Source organism: Lemur catta, chromosome 1 (genome assembly GCF_020740605.2).
Source record: "Lemur catta isolate mLemCat1 chromosome 1, mLemCat1.pri, whole genome shotgun sequence".
Taxonomy (NCBI): Eukaryota; Metazoa; Chordata; class Mammalia; order Primates; family Lemuridae; genus Lemur; species Lemur catta.
The window spans coordinates 145,253,742-145,279,575 of NC_059128.1; the positions used below are offsets into that span (position 1 = coordinate 145,253,742).

General features: G+C 37.4%; 1 protein-coding gene across 4 annotated transcripts in view; it reads right to left on the reverse strand.

The window, feature by feature from the left end:
* The window catches only part of GOLGA4 (golgin A4), a 118,738-nt gene that overhangs the window by 69,261 nt on the left and 23,643 nt on the right, over positions 1-25,834 (reverse strand). For all 4 annotated transcript variants that reach the window (XM_045536762.1, XM_045536783.1, XM_045536790.1 and 1 more), the window contains 4 exons: positions 22,305-22,370; positions 9,746-10,060; positions 6,970-7,017; positions 3,132-3,188 (listed from right to left, as the gene is read on the reverse strand). In XM_045536762.1, coding sequence (XP_045392718.1) covers positions 3,132-3,188; positions 6,970-7,017; positions 9,746-10,060; positions 22,305-22,370 — 486 coding nt within the window. The remainder of the gene's footprint in view (positions 1-3,131; positions 3,189-6,969; positions 7,018-9,745; positions 10,061-22,304; positions 22,371-25,834) is intronic.

Consider the following 25,834-nt stretch of genomic DNA (forward strand, 5'->3'; position numbering starts at 1 on the left):
AGAGGATGAACTAGTTGATCACCAAACAATAAAATTTCTAGTTCCTGAAATTATCTAAAATGCTGCTTTCTTTAGGTCATTAATGAGCCTTCCTAACTAAATCCAATGATCTTTATCTCTCTACAATATCAGCCACCAGTAATTACTATCCCAGCTGAGGTAGAGTCATGCACTGCATAAAGACATTCCGGTCAACAATGGACCACATATACAATGGTGGTCCCATAAGATTATAATACCGTATATTTACTGTACCTTTTCTATGTTTAGATAGATTTAGATACAAAATACTTACCATTGTGTTATAACTGCCTACAGTATTTAGTACAGTACAGTGCTGTACAGGCTTGTAACCGAGGAACAAGACACTACACTGTATAGCCTGGGTGTGTAGTAGGCTATACCATCTAGGCTTGTGTAAATACACTTTATGATGCTCACACAAGGACAAATTCGCCTTGTCAGCTAAGCAATGCATGACTGTACTTGCTTTCCATGGCTTCAGGGCTCCTGGCTATATTCCTGTCAATTATTGTTTCCTCTTTGTCATTCATTGATTAGTCTTCTGTCCTCTGTGTTTCTCCCTTAGAATGCTAGAGATTAATATTTAAGACATATTAGCCCATCAAAACCCTTTAATTGTTCTGGGATTCCTACCTTACCAATTACCTAAACTTGAAATATTCAAAGTTCCACTTTACTTATCTTTGTTGATCCCTGCATATGATCAAATTATTTTATTATATTCTCTATAATGTTTATGTCCCTTTCCCACAACTATAACCACAGCCCAGGACTCTAAAACTTTAGATGGTTAATTTCCTTCAACAGCCTTCTAGAGAGATTTCTTACCTCAAGTCTTCCTCTGATTTAATCCATCCCTCACACATTTGCTAGAATAATCTTCCTCAAACAATATTTTCAGGACTTATAAGCAACTCCCTTTTCTTACATTGTTTCAAATTTATTAATTCTCAAAATACTGAGACACTATCTGGAACTAAATGTTCTCTATTCTCCCCCACACCCACAATGCCCCAAGATCTCTAGCACATTCTTTACAGTTCCTCTCACTAACCTCTCCTGGCTTGACATCCCATAGCAGTACTCTCCAAATGCTGTTCATGTCCAGAAGAAAGTTTTTACCAATCCACAGTAAAGTGAGAAATAGAAAGCCAATACAGAGAGATTTTCTTACATTTAAATTTCTTTCATTGAAGCAACTGTACTTAATCCTGGGAATATGTCCTTCCTAATGTTTTGGTATCAAAATAACTTCTCTTTCATGAAATAATGACAAGAAAAGAATATGGATCCTTATTCTCGATATCTGTACTTAGAAACATAACAGTTATCAGCCCTATGACAATTTCCCCATCCTCCACTCCCGGAAGGAACTGGAAGGTAATTTTTTAGTTTAGACAAACCAGAAATGTAGAGTTTGGGCAGACTAGGAGTTAAGGTTTTACCTTTTCTCTATCACTTCAAAAGTGGTTATAAATTCTTGTAAGGTGTTAATCCAAAAGAAGTTATACCAATTTTCATTAAGGAAGGATAACTGTAATTATTTGCATCATTGAGGCCAATGCTTGGTCTTGTCAGCATAAAAAAATAAATTACCCTGGTTTTCAAAGTCATGTGTGGAATATTTTAAAGCATTATTTGGGGATTCTGGTAAATTACATAATCTCTCTTTTGTATCATCACAAAAAATCAGGAACTTGGCTATATAAAAAAAGCGTTGCCTGAACAACACCTAAGCGCACATAAAGGAATAACATTCACCAGGTGTTGGGCAGATGGGAGCGGAGAGGAGGGGATGGGTGTATACATACATAATGAGTGCAACGCGCACCATCTGGGGGATGGACATGCTTGAAGCTCTGTTGGGGGGGGTCAGGGGTCGAGGCAAGAGCAATATATATAACCTAAACATTTGTACCCCCATAATATGCTGAAATAAAAAAAATAATAAATTTAAAAAGTGTTGCAAGAAACTAGAAATCAAACGATATCAATAAGAATAAAACTTTAGTAACATCAGAAATTCCTATATGATTAATTCTGATGGTTAATTCGGGCAATCATCTGTTATTAACAATAACAAAGAATATTCTATGGGACAATATGGCTGGTGTTGATGACATCAACCAACCAAGGGAGAGAATCTCTACTCCTTTGTTTTTCTTCTTCTTTGCCTCCTCCCACAATTATACTAGTTTTTCTCAATAACTATTTATAGATTATTAATTTATCTAATCCCTTTTAAACCTATTTGTACTTTCAAAATATACTATGCATCTTAAACTGATAAATTCCATAAATCACACACTGGTAGAATACCTAAAATATTAAACTTACTTTGCCCTAAAGCTACCTCTTTCAAACATTTTGGTCATAAAGTAACAAAAAGTAGCAAACCAAAACCCGTGAAGCCCATTCACAACAAATGGAAACAAAGTATTCCCCTACAAACACCAAAATACAAAGGGGTGGGGAGAAAGCACCAATAGCAGTGAAACACATATGTTGTTGGGATCTGTATAGGAGAAAGTAGAGGGAAACAACAAGGTATCAGATGGACCTGAGAACAAAAGAACCCCAAAAAGTCAATAGATACTCACTGTAAAAGGCAGCAAGCTAGTTTAAAACACTGGGCCAAACCAGGAGTGAGTGGTCTTGCCTACTCTGATAGTAAATGGATATACGTGACCCACAGTAAGACATGAAGGAGCTCAAATAATCTGAACCCTATGAAAAACTACCACCCCAAATTACAATAAACATAATTTTTACTTTACTTCACCAAAAAAATTATTGGTTAGGAAAAACAAAAAGAAGCCTAAAATACTTAACAGAAGGATAATGGTTTAGCCTTTAAAGTTGCTACTGACTACTCACGCAAATGATACCGTGTTACTCAGTAAGATTCTTATTTCATTAATTCCAACAACAACATGTATCTTAGGAAGACCACACAAATAAAAACTGTAAGAATTGATCCCTGGTCTTACAGGTTGGTTAGTTATTACAATAACTAATGAAGTGCATATGAAACAACCCGAGCACATACAATGGTTTTAATAAGATATTTGATTACTATTTTCAAAGCATTAATCATTAAATCTTACCTCTCTTAACTCTCCAATTCTCCGAAGTGCTTTATCCTGACTCTGACTTAATATACCCTTCAATTAAAAAAAAGCTAGTTAAACAACAGCATGACATAGTAATGCAAGCAAGCAAAAAAAATTATTTTTAAAATATTACAATTGTTTATCCAAAAATAACCTGAGGATGGAGGACAAGACTGAAAATGTTAACAACGTGACCATGTTGAAAATCTTTTAGAAGTTAAATCAGGCAAGGCACAGTGGCTCATGCTTGTAATCCCAGCATTTTGGAAGACTGAGGCAGGAGGATCGCTTGAGGCCAGAAGTTCAAGACCAGCCTAGGCAACACTGCAAGACATGGCCTTTACAAAAAACCAAAAAACTAGCCAGGTATTGTGGCTCCCACCGGTAGTCCTGGCTACTCAAGAGGCTGAGGCAGGAGGATTGCTTGAGCCCAGGAGTTCAGGGTTATAGTGAGCTCTGATTGTGCCGCTGCACCCAAACATGGGTGACAGAGACCCTATTTTTATATATATATATTTATATATATATAGATCAATCAATCATGATGCTATAGGACTGTTCTGTATCCTGGCCATAGTAGTAGTCACATAACTCTATACATTTGTTAAAATGCGTAGACATGTAAACCAAACAAAAAGTCCACTTTAATGTAGGTTAATTTAAAAAATAAAAAAACTGTAAAAGTTAAATCAAATTCCAAATGCAACTTATTTCATTGTAGCCTATAATGTGTGGGATATGTCAATTACCAGCCTGTTCTAAAAGCTTTTATGACTTAAAAACAAAATAGCTCTTGTCTATATTTAAAAAAAAAAAAAAAAGCCCAGGAGAAACTTGCAAAGAGAACATTAAATGGCTAAATTAGCAACCATACATTAAAAAAAAAAAAAAAATCAAGGCGGAGACGGGAGGATCGCTCAAGGTCAGGAGTTCGAGACCAGCCTGAGCAAGAGCGAGACCCCATCTCTACTAAAAATAGAAAGAAATTATATGGACAGCTAAAATTATATATATAGAAAAAAATTAGCCAGGCATGGTGGCGCGTGCCTGTAGTCCTAGCTACTCAGGAAGCTGTGGGAGAAGGATTGCTTAAGCCTAGAAGTTTGAGGTTGCTGTGAGCTTGATACCATGGCATTCTAGCCCGGGCAACAGAGCGAGACTCTGTCTCAAAAAAAAAAAAAAAAAAATCAAGAAGCTAAAAGAGTCATATTGAAAGATGAAATGAGGCTGGGTGCGGTGGCTCATGACTGCAACCCTAGCACATTGGGAGGCCAAAGCAGAAAGGTCGCTTGAGGGCAAGAGTTTGAGATCAGCCTGAGCAAGAGCAAGACCTCATCTCCACAAAAAACAGAAAAATTAGCTAGGTGTGGTGGCGCACGCCTATAGTCCCAGCTACTTGGGAGGCTGAGGTTGGAGGATCACTTGAGCCCAGGAGTTCGAGGTGGCAGTGAGCTATGAGGAGGCCACTGCACTCCAGCATGGGCAAGAGTGAGACTCTGTCTCAAAAAAAAAAAAAGATGAAATGACTCACCCTTGGGGGGTGGGGGAGGGAAACATGGGGATTCTTTTCACTAGTAAAGGAAGTTAAACTTGGAAAGTTATGGTCTGTGGAAACAAAATAACCATATATTCATATACAACATAAATACACAGAAGTAGATAAATGGGTTAATCTGGAGCTTCACTGATTGGTGTGAGTTAACAATGAAATAGGGACACAGATAGGCAAAGGGTCTGCTTATGACCAAGGAGTGTAGATGGGTTGTATTTGTGAAGCTTTGTAAGTAAAAGAAACTCAAACCAAGGCTTTTTTTCCCCCAAAAGGCATGAACACAGGTTTTGTTTGTTCAGTTTCAAATACAAATTTTTAAACACAGGAAGATGCTATGCTGAGAATGATGAAAAACTGTAGCACATGCTCTGGAGTATAATTGCCAGGAAATGGATCTCAGCTCTCCTCCCTACCTCTTATATGCTGTGCAACAATGAACAAGTCACTCTCCCTCAGTTTCTTCACCACAAAGGGGCAAAGACTAAATACACCAAAATGCCTGGCACACTAGTAAGGGCTCAATAAATGTTAACTAATACAAATAGCACTGGTAATAGTATCGGCAGTACTTATAATTCTAATTTCATTGGATCTATGGAAAGGATATTTGTCTATTTAATAGAGGTTTCTAGGCATGCACACATGGGCATGTATGCATGCATAGAAAAGACTACAAATCATTGAATTTTATCTCTAACACCTTTGATATTTGAAAATACGAAACCATAACTCTCTACTGCCACTTAATGTTAGAATTATAAACATACATCTAGAAATGAAAATCCACAGACAATTCAAAGAAAGACAAGCCAGGTACTCACAGAACTTAAGAACAAGGTAACCTTTTGAGAATGAACTTACAGAATACTAATAAGACAACGGGTTAAATCAGAACTACTTCTCACTTAAATGAATCTCATGTTTCAGAAAATATTATCAAATAATCTAAAAATTCTATTTATAATCATCTAATTTTTTATTTATTATGAACAGTTAGAACACTTATTCAGCAATAAATAACTGATGTTACAACTCTGAACTGATTATATTCCAGACCAAAGCCAGGAAACTTTATGTTGTACTTAATGGAGTTAATATTTATGGCAGACTAATTATTTAAATATAATATACATGAGGAAATTAATTTTATCACACTCACTTACAAAATAACTTTTTGGCTGGGCACGGTAGCTCATGCCTGTAATCCTAGCACTCTGGGAGGCCAAGGCGGGTGGATTGCTCGAGGTCAGGAGTTCAAGACCAGCCTGAGCAAGAGCGAGACCCCGTCTCTACTAAAAATAGAAAGAAATTATCTGGACAACTAAAAATATATATAGAGAAAAATTAGCCGGGCATGGTGGCGCATGCCTATAGTCCCAGCTACTCGGGAGGCTGAGGCAGGAGGATCACTTGAGCCCAGGAGTTTGAGGTTGCTGTGAGCTAGGCTGATGCCACGGCACTCTAGCCCAGGCAACAGAGCGAGACTCTGTCTCAAAAAAATAAAAAAATAATAAATAAATAAATAGATAGATAGATAAATAAATAAATAAATTTTTGGTTATGTATATAATTAGCTTCTTCAAATGGGACAAATGCTAAACGGTTTGAAATAATTTTTACTTTAAAAAATAAGACTATATCTTATGGAAAAAAACAGCAAATTGATGGCACCATTTGAACTGGAATAGATATTTCCCCTTAGCTCTGATGTATGAATTATCACCTAGGATACCTGGAGGGAAATTTCTGGCCACAGACAGGATGACATGGTGGGGCCAAGGTGGGTCACAGAGAAGAGATACATAGCTTCTTAGCCCTACATACTTCACCAAGAGCTTTACAAGCAGCAGCCTCAGGAAATAGCTATTTTAGAAGAGGATGCTTGGATTTGGACCCCGATATAATGATAAGAAACAGATGTCTGCATATATTTAAAAAGTAGAAGGAAAGCAAAGAAGGTTGAACATCTCTTTACTAGTAACACAAGGAAACATCCTACAGACTGAGACACTAGGAAACATGCTTGAAAGAGGCAAACATGCCTTAAATTCAAACCTCTCAAACACTGCAGAAATCTATAACTCAAGGAAGCTCATCCCTAACAGAGCTAAAATTTCTAGGATCTCTAATTCACTCTTTCTTTATCCAAACCCCTAATAAAGGTAAAACAGGTGAAATATTTTGATCATATGGAGAATTATTTAAAGGGGTGGGTTAGAAATATCTTACATTAAGATCTTTTCTAATTTTAAAATTATGTACAGCCAATAAATCACTTACTTGTAATTTTTTCTTCTCTCTCTGAAGTGTCTGATAAGCTGTAACAAGCTAAAATAAAGTCACCAACATTAGTCATTCCTTATGAAGGAAAAGGAAGCAGGCAAACAAACAAATAAACAAAAAACATCAGTAATTCCTAAATAAATGTAATTAATTATTCTAACCTCTCCTAAAATATCTCTTTATGAAAGTCAAAAAATAAACAAAATAGAAGAGTCCTTTATAGATAATTCAACCTACCTGGATGCGTAACAGTCAATACTAAATAACATAGGATATATATGTCTAAAAAATAAAATGTAACTTGACTAGAAGATATCAAAGTTTCTATATGAAACATACCTCTTTAAATGTTAGTACTTAATTCATAGGTGGGGATTAAAGCCTTGCCTAAAGATAAGAGGCTACTCAGACTGTAGTCACAGACTAAACCAGCAACAGCATCACCTTCTACAAGAAAGAATTCTTAGATTTGGGGGAGGGAGGGTGGAGAGTTGGGAGACCGCATTTTAACAAGCTCTGCAGGTGATTTTTTTTGCTCTGGACTATAATAGACCTTGTAATTGATCTTGGAAAGTTCCTCTGGCCATAGGATCTGTGATTATGGCTCTGCAAAAATCGGAGGAAAAACTCATAACTAACAGATGAAAACTGGTAATTTAAGTCCTAAAGAGATATTTAACCATTGAACCTAAACACTGTAGCAAAACTGGATGAAATAATGGATTAACAAATCTTTTTAAACCTATAAATTATCTTAATATATAACATTACTCATCTCAAGGTTAAGCACATGGCTTCAATGAATTATTTGGATCCTACTTTAGAAGTGCTAGTGCTGCTCTAGAGACAGACCACGGCTTTAAAAGGAAGCATCCCTCTATTCTGAGCATTGCCATTTACCTTGGAAGGCTGCTGTGTGCCCCCAAATGCCACTACTGATGTCTTGAGTCAAGAGGCAGGCAGCAACGGAAGGTGAGTCTAGCAACAGAGATAAGAATACAAAAAACAAAATTCTGGCCAGGCACAGTGGCTTACGCCTATAATCCCAGCACCGTGGGAGACTGGGGTAGGAGGATGATTTAAGGCCAAGTGTTTGAGACCAGCCTGGGCAACACAGTGAGACCTTGTCTCTACAAAAAATAAGAAAAGTTATCCAGGCATAGTGGCACATGCCTGCAGTCCTAGCTAATGGGGAGGCTAAGGCGAGAAGACCCCTTGAACCCAGGAAGTCAAGGCTGCAGTGAGCTATCATCATGCCATTGCACTCCAGTCTGAGTGAAAGAAACCTGTCTCAAAAAATAAAACAACCAAATAAAAATCTCTGCCTAAGACCAGGATCCTCCCCTTCTTATTACCTTAAGATCAAATAGGAAAATAGTACCCGAAATGGTGGGGTGGAAGCATAACAGAAGAATCAGATGTCACAGCACTATTTTATCCTAGGTACCCACAGAGGAGAGGTAGAGTCCAAGACTATGGGCTCTTTTCATCCAGATAAGCCTCTTGACTCTATCTGAAGTGGCAAAGAATAGTAGAAACCACCAGAAGGACCTAGAATCAAATCCAGACTCTGCCAATTGCTGCCTGTGTGACCTTAAGCAAGTTAACATGCAACTTAAGCAAGTTACTAGGAGTCTCCAATCCCTTTTCTACAAAATAGGGCTAATTAATATCTACCTCACAAGGATGATACAAAATTAAATGACATTATACATATAAAATGCACTGTGTTTGGCATACTTAAATATCAATTATACTGCTGCCCCAGTTTCAAACTTAAAAGCCATGGCTAAATTAGTGAAATAATATAAACAAACAATAAGATTCGAGACCATTATTAACTTTGGTAGAAATAAAAAATAAAAGCAAAAATTTTAAAAAGAAAAAGTTGCCAGATTCCACAAGTGCCTCATGAGATAAATGGTTTTAATGCCCTGTTTACATCTCTGGGTTCCAGCCAGCCTGTAGATTTTAGCCTGATAATATCTTCTTATTTTGTCAGCACTTTATAGTTTTAAGAAGATATTTTATATATTTCATCTAGGGTTTTGTTTGTTTTGTTTTTGGCCATAGGGTAAAACTATTCCTACTATAGTCATAACTGGAAATAGAAGTCATGGCTAAATTTATATACCAACTCTGAACTTCATAATTCATTAATTAATTATAACGGTGACTTACAAACCTTAAGGTAATAAAACATTACACATTGTTTAAGACAAATAAACAATACATCAGCACTACTTCCTTTCTCCCTTAGACCAAACAGGGAGTGTTCATTCTCAAGGTGTTTAGCAATTAAAAGATTCATTTGAGGCAAAAAGTTTAAATGTAGGTACAATGAGAATAAACCAAATCTATCAGATAATCAGGCTACCTGAAACATAACTGGAGTCAGTAATAACAGGAATCTGGTTGGCAGAAGAGGCACATTACTTAGTGATGAATAAGGGAGGGATGTGAGGAGCAAAGAGGATGAATTCTGCACTGGGTGTCTAAGTGACCTTGGAGAGCGGCTAGGAGAGGAGACAGCTCCAGAATGTGAGAACCAAAATACTACAGACAACAATCTCCTCCAAAATTGTACCAAGAGTCTTGCCAAAGGCATCTGTACCACTGAAAGTCTAAATATTTTCACAGACTACCTACCATTAGTAGCCAGGGTATCTAGGGAATCAATACTAGGCAACCACAGAAGTAAAAGTAATACAGTAATATGAACGAGAGAACAAGGGAAGAAATTTTTGTAAGGGCAAAAAGACCATGCTCCTACCTCAGAATATTTCCTTCTGTAGCTACTTAAGCTTCGTTCCATTCTTTGCAACCGGTGAATCAACTGTTCTTTACTGAGACCGTCTGAGTTCCCTTGGGAATCTTCGGCCTCGCTGTCCATATCAGAGGGTGGATCAAAGGTGGCAGCAGAAAAGTCTAGGTCAAGTCGATTCAGGGACTCTCTGGAAGACGTTCGTACCAAAGACTCTTTAGAAGAAGATCGGAATAGAGACTCCTTTATCGGACTTAGAAACAAAGACTCCATGGAGGGCACCCGGAGCTGGATCTTCTGTGCAAAAGACTGTGTGTCACCTGACTGCAACCAAAACCAAACAGCGTACGTGGGTTAAAACACACATTTAGATTTCCATTATCCCCTTTCACCAGCAATAATCTATTAAAAGCTCTAACAGATTCAATTTATATTCCTGACATTTTACAAAATATATTGTTTCCTGAAAAACAAAAGACACCTGGTTATTTCTGAAAAAGCACCAGAGTCAGAGGACTGGGGTGTAAGTCCTAGGTCTGTCGGCTAGAGGCAAAAAAACCTTCACTAAGTCACTTGCCTTCAGTTTGCACATCTGTAAAAAAGAAGGAAGCCACATTTTCCCAGCTGACCTCACAGATGTGTTGTGGGGATTCATCCACTAAACTGTAAGATCCTTGAAGGCAGTGACCATCTGTGCCACCAGTCTGTACTCAGAGTCATGAAGTGCATGACTGAACTCAAGTGGCCTATATCTAGCGACTCTTTAAGTAGGTGATGATTTTTGATCGTCTTCTCAACAAAAAAGAGGAATGGGGGCAGGAGGGAGGTAATATATAATGAGCCCACTTTGTTTTATAAGGGAATGTGTGGCAGAGTTGACCAGTGACATCCAATTCTGTTCTACTTACTATTCTGTCTACTGGGAATAAAAATAAGCATTAACACATCTTGGAGGAGAGTTGAAATGTCTGAGGTAGAATCCCTCTGCACAGATGCTAGAAATAGTGATAAGCAAGAGCTGTTCTCTTAATCAATTTGAATATCACCACATTAATTTGCATAATAACAATGAAAAATAACACAACATAATTCAACTGTTGTAAGTACCATTATTTTGCTCAGGTTAACAGCAGTCAGTGTTTAACAGGTGTCTCCCAGAAACTCATCCTCATTAGTGCAACAGGGTCACCTACAAGGTCTCAAAGATGCCAGGAGTAAAATGCTCAGGGGAGACTGAGGTCATGTGTAGGCAAAACTTACAAGAAAACAAAAAGATTCTCTTTACTACACAGTTTTAAAAAATCACAATGGAGATGTTTTATTCATGAATTTTAGAGATTTAATAATAGTATTGGGCAAGGTGGGAGCAAGTAAGAGGGAATAAGATCCCCCATGCCCTTCTATACACACAGATTTATCACAGGTTGTTTATAATAGTAAAAACAGGAAACAACCCAAATGTTCACCACTAGAGGACACATTATATAAATTATAGTATATGAAAAGAAGTTCAAGACATACTATTAAATGGGGGGAAAATCAAGTTATAAAACAATATGTATATTGTAAACTCATTTTGACTTAATTATACATACTTTTCAATTTTTATGTATATTTATATGTACACCCTTAGAACCAAGTTGTGAAAGACAGACACCAAAAATTAACAGTGGTTCTCTCTGAGTGGTAGGATTTTGAGCGGTTTTTCTTTCTTTCTTTTTGTTTTAAGAGACAGGGTCTCCCTCTGTTGCCCAGGCTGGAGTGCAGTGGCACAATCATAGCTCATTGGAGCCTCAAACCCCTGGGTTCAAGCAATCCTCCTGCTTCAGCCTCCCAAATAGCTGGGACTACAGGTGCATACCACCACATCTAGCTTATTTTATTTAGAGATGGGGTCTTGCTATGCTGTCTAGGCTGTTCTTGAACTCCTGGCCTCAAATGATCCTCCCACCTTAGCTTCCCAAAGTGCTAGGATTACAGGTGTGAGCCACCATACCTGGCCTTATTTTCATTTTTATATTTTTCTGTACTTTCTGGGGTCTTTGCTAATGTACAAGTTCTCCCTTCAAAATGGGGATGGGGGTGGGCAGGAAAAGGCCTCAAGGGAGAGGAAAGACCCTCATGCTCAAAAATTTTTAAAGCCACATTACTTGTACTCTATTACCAGCCACTTCTGACCTATATGCAAAGGCTTTTTAGTTCGCAGCAGACAATCTTCTTGTAAACTGCCCTAGCACAAACAAGTGATACAAGTTTGAAGAACACCAGAAATAGCTGGTATTTTAGGGTCAGCCAAAAGTTAATGAACAATGCCAAAGATACATATTAGCAGATGCTGATAAATTTAACTGCCACATCAGAGTAACATTTCTGAGTGCAGGGATTAAGCCTGTGAGCTATTGAGTCAGGCGGCCTAAGTTCAAATACTGGCACCACCACTATGTTCTACATGACCTTGACCAAGTTACTTAACCTCATTAGTCCTGTTTCCTCCTCTGTAAAATGGGGATGATAAAAATAATCATGATGATAAAAATATTAACACCACCTACCTTGCATGGCTGCCTCAAGGACTGAAGGAGCTAATACAAAATACTTACAGTGTGGTAAACACTCAATAAATATTAGCAATTATGATTACTATTGGAGACAGGACTAAAAAAAGACACTGACTCAAACAAAAGACAAACTTACAAATAAGAATATCATCACAAGCTTAGGTGGCAGGCTCTTCTGGTTATAAGAGCTATGAGCAAAGGCTAGGAAGCCAAACTTCATGGGCTCAAGTCTTAGCTCTACCATATATACTAGCTATGTGGCTTTGGGCAAGTTGCTTAACCTATCTGTGCCTTTTTCTATGTATAATAAAATGGGGATAACAATAGCACTCACCTCCATGAGGTGGTTGTGAGGAGTAATAAATTAATACATGTGAAGTACTTAAAAGCATGCCTGGCTTGAGGTAAACACTCAAAAAATACCAGCTATCACAGTATAGCAGCCTTTCTTCCTTCCTTCCTTTCCACCACACTCTAGTCTTGTTCAGGGTAACAATACACCCAGGTAAAAACATTCATTCACCTCCCCAAACACAAATGAAAGCCACAATAAGATACCACCTCACATCCACCAGCATGGCTAAACTTAAAACTATGGAAAATACAAAGTGTTGCATGTAAGGCAATCCACTTTGAAGAACTATTTGCCAGTATTTACTAAAGCTAAACACAGGCACACTCTCTGAAGCAGCACTTTCACTTCTAAGTGTGTATCAATAGAAATATGTAAATGTATCAATAAAAAATATAAAATAGAAAGTTCACAGCACTAGTCAAATACTTTCCTCCTGCCTAGAATGGAGATGCAATTCCTGGAGGACAACTTGTATTTGTGATGGTGAAAGACAAGGGACAAGGATAGGGAAGGTAAAGGGAGTGAGGGGACAAGAAGCTAAGAGGGAAAGCGTCCCTCTGTTTACCCGATTATCTTCAGGCCTTCTGATACGCAAAACAACTAAACTCCCATTGGTGCCCACTATTGTCAAGTTTCTGGTACCAAACACATTCTCTGATTGATTTAGAATTCATTTTGTTAAAAACTGATGGGAGGTTAGAGAAGGGGAAATGTATAAATAAAAATAAATGAACACAAAGTTATTTTTAACTTCTTCCTGTGTCTCCATTCTACCTTGTTTTCAACCCCTGCTTTTTATTTCCCCAACACTGCTCTGATTCTGATCTTTACCAGATAGATATCCACAGCAGCCTTCTGTGCCCTTGCCTTGCCTCAAATGTCTTACCGATCAATCTGCCCCACCACACTGTCACCAGGACTGTCTTCCTCAAACATAACTCAGGTTGTCTTATTCCAATTCTTAAAAATATCACATGGACTCCCACTTAATATAAAGTTCAAAAGCCTTAGCTTATATTCAAAGTTTCTACTTCCCAAGATTCATTTCCCTATAAATCTATCCCTCTAAAACTTGAGTCATAACAGGCAACTTCCAGTTCCCTGAGCAAATGCATTGTGGTGCGTCTCTGTACCTAGGCCCATATTTTCCCTGCATATGGAAATCCAGATATCTTTCATAACTCAGCTCCAATTTCAGCTCTTTCAGGAAATTTGAGATCTCCTCCATCAGATATGACCATTCTTTATGACTTAAGTACTTTACCAGGACCACTACTATAGCACTGAGTGCATTCTGACTCACCATTAGTTATTTACATGTTGGCGTGACAGCTAATTTAATTTTTTATACCCTAGAATAATTACAGAGATAATAAAGCACAGTGGTTAAGAACACACTCTGACAAAACTCCCTGATTTGAATCCCAGCTTTACCACTTAACTAACTTTAAGACCTCTGTGTTTCAATTTCCTTATCTGTAAACTGGGAATAGAAACTGTACTACCCTAGTAGGATTGTTGTGAGGATTAAATGAGTGAAAACATTTAAAATACCTAGAATAGTGCTTTTATGTGTAAGCACTAAATAAGTCGTCCTATCATCACATCTGCTACACATGCACCCTCTGACTCACCTTAGTTCATGTTCTGACTCACTAGACTTCATGTTCTTTTAGAACAGGATCCATATTCTCTTTATCTCTGTAGCCTTGCAACAGTGCTTTCCACAAACTATATACTTAGTACACATTTGTTCAGTTGAACCTTAACCTGGCAATATGTTAATAATGATCTAATGGGAGATATTGAAAGACTCAACACTTGGTCAAAATATGTATCAAAACACATTATCGTATATATACAACACATGTTATTCTAGAAATCATGAAAAAGTATTAGTACATATCAACAGCACTTGAAAAGGGAAAAAATGAAAACTTACATCCACAAGACGACTTCTAAAATAACGTACCTAATAGTTTGGTTTGGTTTGCTTTGTTTTTTAGAGATGAGGTCTCACTCTGTCAACCAGGCTAGAGTGCAGTGGCACAGTCATAGCTCACTGTAGCCTCAAATTCCTGTGTTCAAGCGATCCTCCTGCCTCAGCCTCCTGAGTAGCTGGGACTACAGGCGTGCACCACCATGTCCAGCTTAACTGGTAGTTTGATTCATAATAGCCAAAAACAGCCAAGGTGTCCATGAATAAGTGAATAGTGTTGTAAACAAACTGCAGAACAGTCATTCAAAGGAATACTACTAAGCAATAAAAAGGAACAAACTACTGATAATTACAACAACATGAATGAAATTTCAAAAACATGATGCCGAATGACAGAAATCCTCCACAAAAGAGTACATGCTCTATGATGTCACTTATATAAAGTTCTACAATAAGCAAAACTAATCTGTGATAAGACAGAAAAAATTAACAGTGGTTGCCTTTGGGACGGAGGACCATGAAGGAACTTCCTGGGGTACTGATAATATTCTATACTGATAATATTCTATAATCTCTGCATGAGTTTGCTTTATGTGTTTGGCACATACATTTGTCAAAACACAGTCAGTGCACACTTAAGGTTTGTATGTTTCATTGCATATAAATTTTACCTCAAGAAAGAAAATATAAAATACTGACCTCCAGTTAATGATATATAGGCTGAAACATTAGGGGGAAGTACACTGTTGCGTGCAAGTCACTTTGAAATGCATCAAAAAGACTGGGCATGGTGGCTCACACCTGTAATCCTAGCACTCTGGGAGGCAGAGGCAGGAGAATTGCTTGAGCTCAGGAGTTTGAGACTAGCCTGAGTAAGAGTGAGACCCCCATCTCTACCAAAAAGAAAGAAAAAAAAAACCCAGCTCGGAGTTGCAGCCACACCTGCAGCCCCAGCTACCTGGGAGGCTGAGACAGAAGGACCGCTTAGAGCCCAGGAGTTGGAGGTTGCAGTGAGCTACAATGACACCACTGCACTCTACCCACAGCAACAAAGTGAGACTGTGTCAACCAAAAAACTGAGGCAACTGAACACCCCTCTTCCTCACAAGCCCCTACCCCTTCATTATAAAGAAATGCATCAGAAAAGTAAGGTGGATTGAGGGACAGATAGAGGGATGGATAGAGGAAAGGTTAGATGGACAGATTTCTAATAAAGAAGTACAGTAAAGTATCAATGGTAGAATATAGATGGTGTGTGTATACAGATGTCTACTGTAAAGTTCTTTAACTTTTCTGTAACTTTTAAATTTTTTCATAATAAACTGTTTAAAACAAAAGAAAAAGGAGGCCGGGCATGGTGGTTAATGCTTATAATCCTAGCATTTTGGGAGGCAGAGGCAGAAGGATCACTTGAGGCCAGGAGTTCAAGACCAGCCTGAGCAAGAGTGAGACTCGGTCTCTACAAAAAATAGAAAAATTAGCTCAGTGTGGTGGAGCACACCTGTAGTCCCAGCTACTCAGGAAGCTGAGGCAAGAGAGTCACTTGAGCCCAGGAGTTGGAGGTTGCAGTGAGCTATAATGAGGTCACTGCACTCCAACCTAGGCGACAGAGCGAGATCCTATCTCAAAAATAAAAACAAAAAAGGAAGGAAGGAAGGAAAAGGAAGAAAAGAAAAGAAAAAAAGGAAAGGAAAGGAAAAAGGAGAAGGAAAAGGGAAAGGGAAAACGAAAAGGAAAGGAAGAAAGAAAGAAAAGGAGTATTCAGAAAATAGCAACAAAAAATTCAACTGTAATACTCCTATACTTTCTTATATTAAAAAACTCATACATTATTCAAAACAAGAATTTTCCCCATAATTAAAAATATAATAGCATATGAGAGACCATTTAAATCCCTATATTTTACTCTATTTAATAAAATTCAGTTCTCATTTTATTTTAATAGCATATAAACTCAAAGCAGGCAATATATGGCAAAAAAATTATAGCTGGATAGAGTGGTGTTTTGTGTCTACCTGTGATAATTCCATAATACTGTCAATAACTAGTCACTTCTACTTGGCCAAATAATTTAAGATTTCATGCCTGATTTCTCATCTATACAATAAAAGGGTGTTATGAAATCCTAGATTCCTCCTAAACCCCTAAATACTAAATCTATGATCCAATTAAATTATTTTACAGATTACCAGATAAAGAGGAATGCTCAAATACATCAACTGTTTTGCAAAATGTATTTTTCTCTATTATAAGGTGCATATACAAGTTATTTTCAAATATCTGAGGTTTTATAAGTCTGTTTGGAATAAAGCATTCCTTTGGAGATGAATAAATGAATGAATCATTTTGATCAGCTGAATTTTATGAACTGCAGTAAACAACACTTTAAAAGTTAACTGTTTTTAACATTAATTTTTCTGAAATACATATACACTTTTTGCCTTCTTAAAGATAATAGGAGCTTGGGGGTACAAAGAAAAAAAAGACAATGAATAATACTTTTCTAATGACACTACTGCCGCAATTACTATATTGTGTGCCAAATCAATTGATTTATACAAGTTAAATATCCCTTATCTGAAAAGCTTAGAACCGTAAATGTTTCAGGTTCCAGATTTTTTTTCAGATTTTGGAATATTTGCACATACATAATATCTTGGAGATGGGACCTAAGTATAAACACAAAATTCATTTGTGTTTCATATACAGCTCATACAGATAGCCTAAAGGTAATTTTATATAATATTTGTAATAATTTTGTGCATGAAACAAAGTTTATATACACTGAACCATCAGAAAGCAAAGGTGTCTCTATGTCAGCTACCCATGTGGACAATCTCTGGTTTGACTCTGAACTAATATGCTACCAATAAGCAATCATTTTCTTACACTAATTCACACATAAGTACTTAATAGTAAAGGATATGGCATACCATTAATACAGTGAAAAACTAATGTATTCAGGGTAACTAAACAACACGGTAGCATCAGCAGAATATCTGTATCAGCTATTAAATAACAACAACAAACAATGCTAAGTTTTAGTCTCCACCTACAATGCTGTGTTTTGATTAAAAGGTTATTGTATACTGTATTTTCTTTTTGTAGGTGAGAAGAAGCATCAAAAGCAGCTAAGGGATCAGAAAATGGGTTCTCTAGGGATGAGAAGGCATTCTGCTAAATGACTTTTTTAAATGTTTTCTCCAGAATCATCTGCCTCACTAACAATGGTTTTTATCTTAGAAGTCTCTCGATTTTATAAACTGACATAATTCTTGTTCTATGATGAATGCACACTGATCTAGTCCTTCAATAAGCCTATCACACATTTTCACCATGTCGTCCAAAGGCACTTTTTCTGCAGTGACAACAACGTCATCTTCATTGTCACTATTATCATGATGACCTTGATTCAGAACCATTTCAGCTACTTCAGTGTCGGTCAGTGAATGAAAAACTGGAGCCTCATTATCGATGTTAAAAACTTCTTCAATATCTACTTCTTCCAGCCTACTGAGGGACTCTGAAGGTATTTTTTTTTTAAACAAATGTTAAGGTCAGACATCATTTTTTTCTCACTTGACATGTGGAATCATTGGTCACTACTTCGTTCATTATCATCACTAAACACAATCTCATGTCAGAGGTTGTGCCAGACATGCACAACTGTGTCTTTAGTCACTGTGTTCCAAATATTGACAACAGCATCCTTCATGCTAAATTCCCTTTGAAAGCCTTCTTCACCTACACCTCTGTTCACTGCTACTAGCATGGTATTCAAGAAAGTTTTTATATTTACTCTACATTGATCTAAGGATACCTTGGGTCGCATGGCTGAATTAAGGGAGTCACATTTGGAGGAAAATACACGGCACAAACATTATTTTTCAGGAGAATTTCAGCTGGGGTACAGCAGAACAGTTGTCAAGGCATAACAAAATCTTGCAGTTGTCATCCAGTCCAGCTTCCCTGCATTAAGCATGAACCAATGGTACAAAATGTTTGTGAAACCAATCAGAAAAGATGTCTCTGGTGATTTATGCATTTTGTTAGCATACTAATGGATTGGTAAGAAATTCACTCCTTGAAAACTGTGAGAATGCAAGCTTTTGCCTATCACAGCAAATTTTCACTTATGTGTAACTACTGCATTAGCACATTCCAGCATAGTTATTCTGTCCTTGGCATCCTAAATTCCTGGAGGGGCTGTCTCATCAGCCTCAATCAGTGTTTCTCTAGAGCAATAAGGCCACCAAAATGATGTTTCATTAGCATTACAGACTAGCAATGACCTTGGCAAACTTGCCAATGAACTCCACTGTTTCATGATCAGCAGATGTTTTATCACTACAAATCTTTAAAAATTTAATGCCATGTCTTTCTTGAATTTCTGCAACCAGCCTGTTGAACATTCACAGTTCCCTTCAATTTTCAGTTCACTGTGACAGATCTTTGCTTATTTCATGCCATATTTAAGTGGCCTGTGTTCACTGCAACACTGACAGATCCAAATTTCAATACATGATTGAGATCCTCATTTTTAGATTTATGTGGTGTTTTCCAATTCTAATTAACTTCTGTTTATCATTTTCAGTACAGAACTTCAACAGTTTATCTTTCTGTTTATTCAGGTCATACATGATGGTCACTCCAACACCATACTCTTCAGTAAGATGTTTCATACTGACACTGCTTTTCCAGTTTCTCCAACAGTTTGATTTTCTGTGCTATAGAAAAACATAAATGCTTCCTTGTTTTCTTATCACTGTTACCCATAGGAGTGCCTGCAGGCTCTTTCGACATTTTCAACATTATTACACCGCAGAGCAGAGAATAAGCAAAAAAACAGTGAGTAATGCACATAGGTCTTAGCCCCATGTGGGACATCATGGGGAACTTACCATTGACACAGCCAGCCTGCACACACTCAATTTTATAATTTTATTACCCTTTGTGGGTATGCTTATGTGGGGGAATCTGGGTGTTAATGAAAAAGGTAATACTGCAGTCAAAGGGACCTGGGAGAGTCTTTTTTCCCTTGGGGATGCTAATTAAACTGTACATTGTACATGCTGAATGAACTGTACATTTGCACTGAGACACATCACATAAGGTCAGATGTGGAATTTTCTACTTGTGGCATCATGTCAGCACTCAAAAAGTTTCAGAGTTTGGAGAATTTCAGATTTTCAAATTAGGGATGTTCCATCTGTATGGGTATTTTGCCCCAGTAATAAGAGGGTCCACAAGCTGCTATGTTTTATGAAGTCTAGGGCTTGCTTTTTGCCATGTCTTCTACCTTGGTATCAACTATGATTTCCTGCTGCTATCAATATGCTCAACCACAGCAAGCATTCTACCCACTTCATGTATATACATGGTTCCTAATTTGCTAAACTCAACAAACAACTTGTCAGAAAGTTGTTTAAAATAAAAGTAAACTCTAAGTAAAGGTATCTCCTGGTTATAAAAATAATTGAGATCATATATGTAAAATACTTAACATAATGCCTAACACACAGTAAACACTCATTAAATGCTACTCATTATTATTTTTTAAGAAAATATTTGTAATTGTTTTTAAGCCTTAGTGAGCTTACTTCCTGAATATCACCCACATTCATTCTTCACCTTAATTAAAACTCTCCTGAATTTGTTATAAAGCTGATTATCATTCATTCTAGTTTCTGTATTCATAACTATATTTAGACTTTTATACTATCCTACAAGAGAAGAAAATAAGCATTTTAAATAATATTCTTCAATAATTCTCTTTAAAGATCACTGAATACATTCAGTATAGCAACAGTCCCTAACCTTTTTGGCACCAGGGACAAGTTTCAAGGAAGACAATGTTTCCATGAATTGGGGGGGTGGGGATGGTTTGGGGATGATTTGGGGGCATTACATTTATTGTGCACTTTATTTCTATTATTATTACATTGTAATATATAATGACATAATTATATAACTCTGCATTATATAATGCAGAACCTAATACTGCCACTGATTTGACAGGAGGCAGAGCTCAGGTGGTGATACAAGCAATGGGGAGCAGCTGTAAATACGGAAAGAAGCTTCGTTTGCTTGCTTGCCCACTGCTCACCTCCTGCTGTGCAGCCTGGTTCCTAACAGGCCACAGACCAGTACCAGTCCTCAGCCCAGGGGTTGGGGACTGCAGCAGTATGGTACTGTTTAGATTGGTGCCTCTCAATATTTTACCCCTACCTCAAGGCACTTATAGAAAATGATGTATTTGTAGAGGTCATAGGATTTACTAAGGCCAAAGAACAAGCCCAGGGGCTCTGGTTGTCCCTAGAATCTAACTGGCCCCACTGAAAGAGATGAGGATCTAAGCTCGCAGGTGACTCATCCACGGAGTTTGAGAAGCTATAATTTATACATTTGCTAGACAATGTTTCAGGATGTTATGTAATTTAGTTTGCAAATCATTTAGCTTACAAATCAAATTGTCTAAATTCATGCCCTGGGTTCACACAATTAGAAACATTACTGTTCTACAATGGAAACTACTGAGAACTGCTATGATTATGATAAGAGTCATTACAAAAAGCAAAGCAAAGAGATGTTCCTCTCAGACACTGATATCATTATGATTTTGTTCTTTCTTTTTTGGAAGTGTTCAAAAGAATGTCACTCAAGCTCCAGCCTCCAAATAACTTTTTTAAATCAAAGATATTTCTGAGGCCAGGTGCGGTGGCTCACGCCTATAATCCTAGCACTTGGGAGGCCAAGGCAGGAGGATCGTTTGAGCTCAGGAGTTCGAGACCAGCCTGAGCAAGAGCTAGACCTCGTCTCTACTAAAAATAGAAAGAAATGATCTGGACAGCTAAAAATATATATAGAAAAAATGAGCCGGGCATGGTGGCACATGCCTGTAGTCCCAGCTACTCAGGAGGCTGAGGCAGTAGGATCGCTTGAGCCCAGGAATTTGAGGCTGCTGTGAGCTAGGCTGATGCCACGGCACTCTAGCCGGGGCAACAGAGCAAGACTCTGTCTCAAAAAAAAAAAAAAAGATATTTCTGGCCAGGCCCAGTGGCTCACACCTTTAATCCTAATACTTTGGGAGGCCGATGCAGGAGGATCACTTGAGAACAGGAGTTTGAGACCAGGCTGAGCAAGAGTGAGATACCGTTTCTACAAAAAATAGAAAAATTAGCTGGGTGTGGGGGTGCACACCTTTAGTCCCAGCTACTCAGGAGGCAGAATCAGGAGGATCGCTTGAGCCCAGGAGTTTGAGGTTGTAGTGAGCTACGATCACATCACTGTACTCTAGCCCAGGCTACAGAGCAAGAACCTGTCTCAAAAAAAAAAAAAATTCTGAATTCTCTAGTAGCAGAATATTCTGCATTAGAGCAAACTTTAAAAGAAATCCCATTCCCTCATATTACCCTTCCAAGATTACATAACTCAAACATGTTTCTCAATATGGCTACCTGTATAATCTTTTATAACTATAAAGTCAGATTTCATTTTTTCAAAATATTTTCACTTCACTGGATAAATGTATTAAATGAAAATAAAATTTTGCTTTCATTTAAAATTTTTTCCAAGAAACCATGAACAAACCTGTATTTATCATACATGTTGTATCAAATGTTTAGCCATCATTGTTTCAATGTAAAGTCAAATGCTAATAATATAGACTAACCAACAATCTGAAATGACTTAATTTTTAAAATATTAGTAACAGACCTGAGGAGTAGCTGGTTCACTTCCATTAACACTATCGGGAGATTTTGTAGCCTGGGTAGATGCATTCTATGAAAAAGAAAAATATATCGTAAAGAAAAGGAACAAAAAACTAAAACTTTAAAACTATTAAGAACAAACTCTAAGTACTAAGACCTATTACATATATTTATCTATTAAACACAATTAGTAATTGTTCATTTATTAGAATGTTTTCATGCAAGGCAAAACTGCTGTAGTATGGTAAGTATTTTAGAAAATTCATTTTGTGGTAATATATAGAACTAAATAGCAGATATTAGTATGTAGCACAATCTATTTCAAGCTAATCACATACCTCTTCCCGTTATGTTCCTAGATTTTTTCTCCCACGATAAAAATCAACATCAGGGATTCAATTAGCAAATCTTATTCAAATAGAAAACTATCCAGAAAAATAAATAATGTCAATTTTTGCCCACAATAAAATAATATTCAAATTAAAATTATTTGGGCTAAGCTCTGAAAACTATCTTGATAACAAGAAATGGAAATGCCTCATTCGTTTGAAGCCAGCAATCTAAATGAAATTGTGATAATTTTCAGAAAAACTTATAATTAAAAATCTCTTCTTCCACATGGGAAAGATTTTTGTTTTGTTCTGTTGGTAGGGCAAAAGCTCCAAGTTAAGCAACATTCTACTGATTACATCATACTGGCATAGATTTCATGATAATGAATGAGACTCTTTGAGATTTAGAATTCTATATTGTATTTATGATATACTAAATGTCTAACTAAAATTAGAGCTATAGAAATAGCTCATGATAAAATAACCTCCATGTTTTAAACAAAAGCATTCTACCAAATACTAGCCACTATGTTTTAGTAACTTGGTAGTTAAATAATGCATTTCTCCCTACCTCTATAGAGCTGACCAAGAAAAGGTCAAATATCTGACCTAACTCTTTTTTTTTGAGACAGAGTTTTGCTCTGTTGCCCTGGCTACAGTACAGTAGTGTGATCATAGCTCACTGCAACCTCAAACTCCTGGGCTCCAGCACTCCTCTTACCTCAGCCTCCTGAGTAGCTGGGACTACAGGGACCCATCACCACAACTGGCTAATTTTTTCTTTTTTTTGTAGAGACAGGGTCTCACTATATTGCTCAGACTGGTCTCAAACTCCTGGCCTGAAGTGATCCTTCCACCTTGGCCTCCCAAAGTGCTTCGATCACCACCAGCATGCTCCACTAACTCTGTTTTTTGTTTTGTTTTGTTTTGTTTTGTTTTGTTTTGAGACAGAGTTTCACCCTATCACCCTGGCTAGAGTGCAGTGGCACCATCATAGCTCACTTGTAGACTCAAATTCCTGGACTCAAGTGATCCTCCTGCCTCATCCTCCCAAGTAGCTGGGACTACAGGCACACGCCACCACGGCCAGCTATTTTTTTCTATTTTTAGTAGAGATGGGCATTGCTCCTGCTCAGACTGGTCTCAATCTCCTGACCCCAAGTGATCCACCTGCCTCAGCCTCCTAGAGTGCTAGGATCACAGCTGTGAGCCACCGCCCTCGGCTGAGCCACTAATTTATTTTTATTTGTATTTTTATTTTAATTATTTATTTATTTTTGTTTTTTTGAGGCAGAGTCCCGCTCAGTCACCCTGGCTAGAGTGCCGTGGCACCAGCCTAGCTCACAGCAGCCTCAAACTCCTGGGTTCAAGCAATCCTTCTGCCTCAGCCTCCCGAGTAGCTGGGACTATAGGCATGCGCCACCAGGCCCAGCTAATTTTTTTCTATATATTTTTAGTTGTCCAGCTAATTTCTTTCTATTTTTAGTAGAGACAGGGTCTCGCTCTTGCTTAGGGTGGTCTCGAACTCCTGACTTTGAGCGATCCTCCCGCCTCGGCCTCCCAGAGTGCTAGGATTATAGGCGTGAGCCACCGCGCTGCACCCGGCTTGAGCCACTAATTCTTAAATAAAGTGGAGGAGCTCAGCTTTGCAAATGTGTTCTCAAATTTCTGAACACTGATTAGGTATTTGACAGTAAGAGATTACTAATTTTTAGGTGTGATAATTGTACTGTGGTTATACATTTTTAGTCTTTATCTTTTAGAGACATATACCAAAATGTTTACAGATGGAATAGGATTTCTGAAATTGCTTCAAATACCTAATGGGGGAGGGCAGGAGGAGCTGTGTGTATAGGGAGGAGAGTAGTGGTGTGGTTAGGGAAATGTGGGGGAAGGGTGGTAATAAAACAAGACAACCATGAGTTATTAATCATGGATATTGGGTAATGGATATTGGTGGGGAGGGGATTCTTATACCACTACTACAACTATTTCCACTTTGGTAATATGTTTGAACTTTTCTCTAATAAAAATAAATTTTGGCTGCATACAATGGCTCACATCTGTAATCCTAGCACTCTGGAAGGCCAAGGTTGGAGGATCGTTTTAGGTCAGGAGTTCAAGAGCAGCCTGAGCAAGAGCGAGACTCCACTCTACAATCAATCGATAAATAAATAAATAAATAAAATTTAAGTGCCTTTTCTTCCCTCTAAAATAAAGTTATCAAATTTTATCAGTCTATTTCCTTAAAGTTATATAGGGAAGAAAGATTGCAAGAACACAGGAATTAACTTTTACCTTCCTGTTCTCTGCCATTTCAAATTATACACATGGCATATATCTGTGTAACATCACAATGAATGCTTTCTAGCTCCATAAATATACTACACTTCACACTATAAAATACAAAATATACTTTACAGAAATCAACACTTCTCTTGGCCAGTCAGTATATTGAAAAGTAATAGACAATTAAATTATGGAGAAAGAAAATAGTTCCATAAAATATTTAGGTAAAGAGGAAGAGTGGCAAGAAAGTCCATATTCTGTTAATAAGTAAATGACTCGACACATGACTGCAGTCCATACAAAAAAGCTACTCTACAGTGTTTGAAATATTACCCTATGAAATACACACAGAACAACATTTAAAAACTTCCCCTCCCCACATATATATTTCAGTTTATGTATTACATCATGTATCTAAATAAATGCTGGACAACTAAGGAAAGTATTGTCCCAATCTACCCTGTAAATTTAAATTAGGAATCTCTAGATGCAAAATTAGAGATTTTGTCACAATCTGTAATGCCTTCTCCATTTCTGCCAATCAAACTCTTGTTCATCTTTCAACTTTCAAATATGACTTGCCTGGGGGGCTAGCACATTCCCTAGGCCTGCATTTTCTTCTACGAAACCTTAATTCATTTGTACTGTAAGTGTATGTTGACATCATTGTCTGTATATTAAACGATAAACTCTCAGAGGACAGGACCCTGCATTTTCATCTTGATCCCCAGAATCTAACATTTTGCCTATATGAATTAACTTTTACCTTCCTGTTCTCTGCCATTTCAAACATTTCAAAAGTCCTTGTGCAGTCACTTCCCTCAGAATAAGCCTCTGAAGGCCTTCTCTCAGAGACAAGCCTAAAGAACTAGCTCAATACATGTTAATACTCAAACATCACCAATATTTTCTA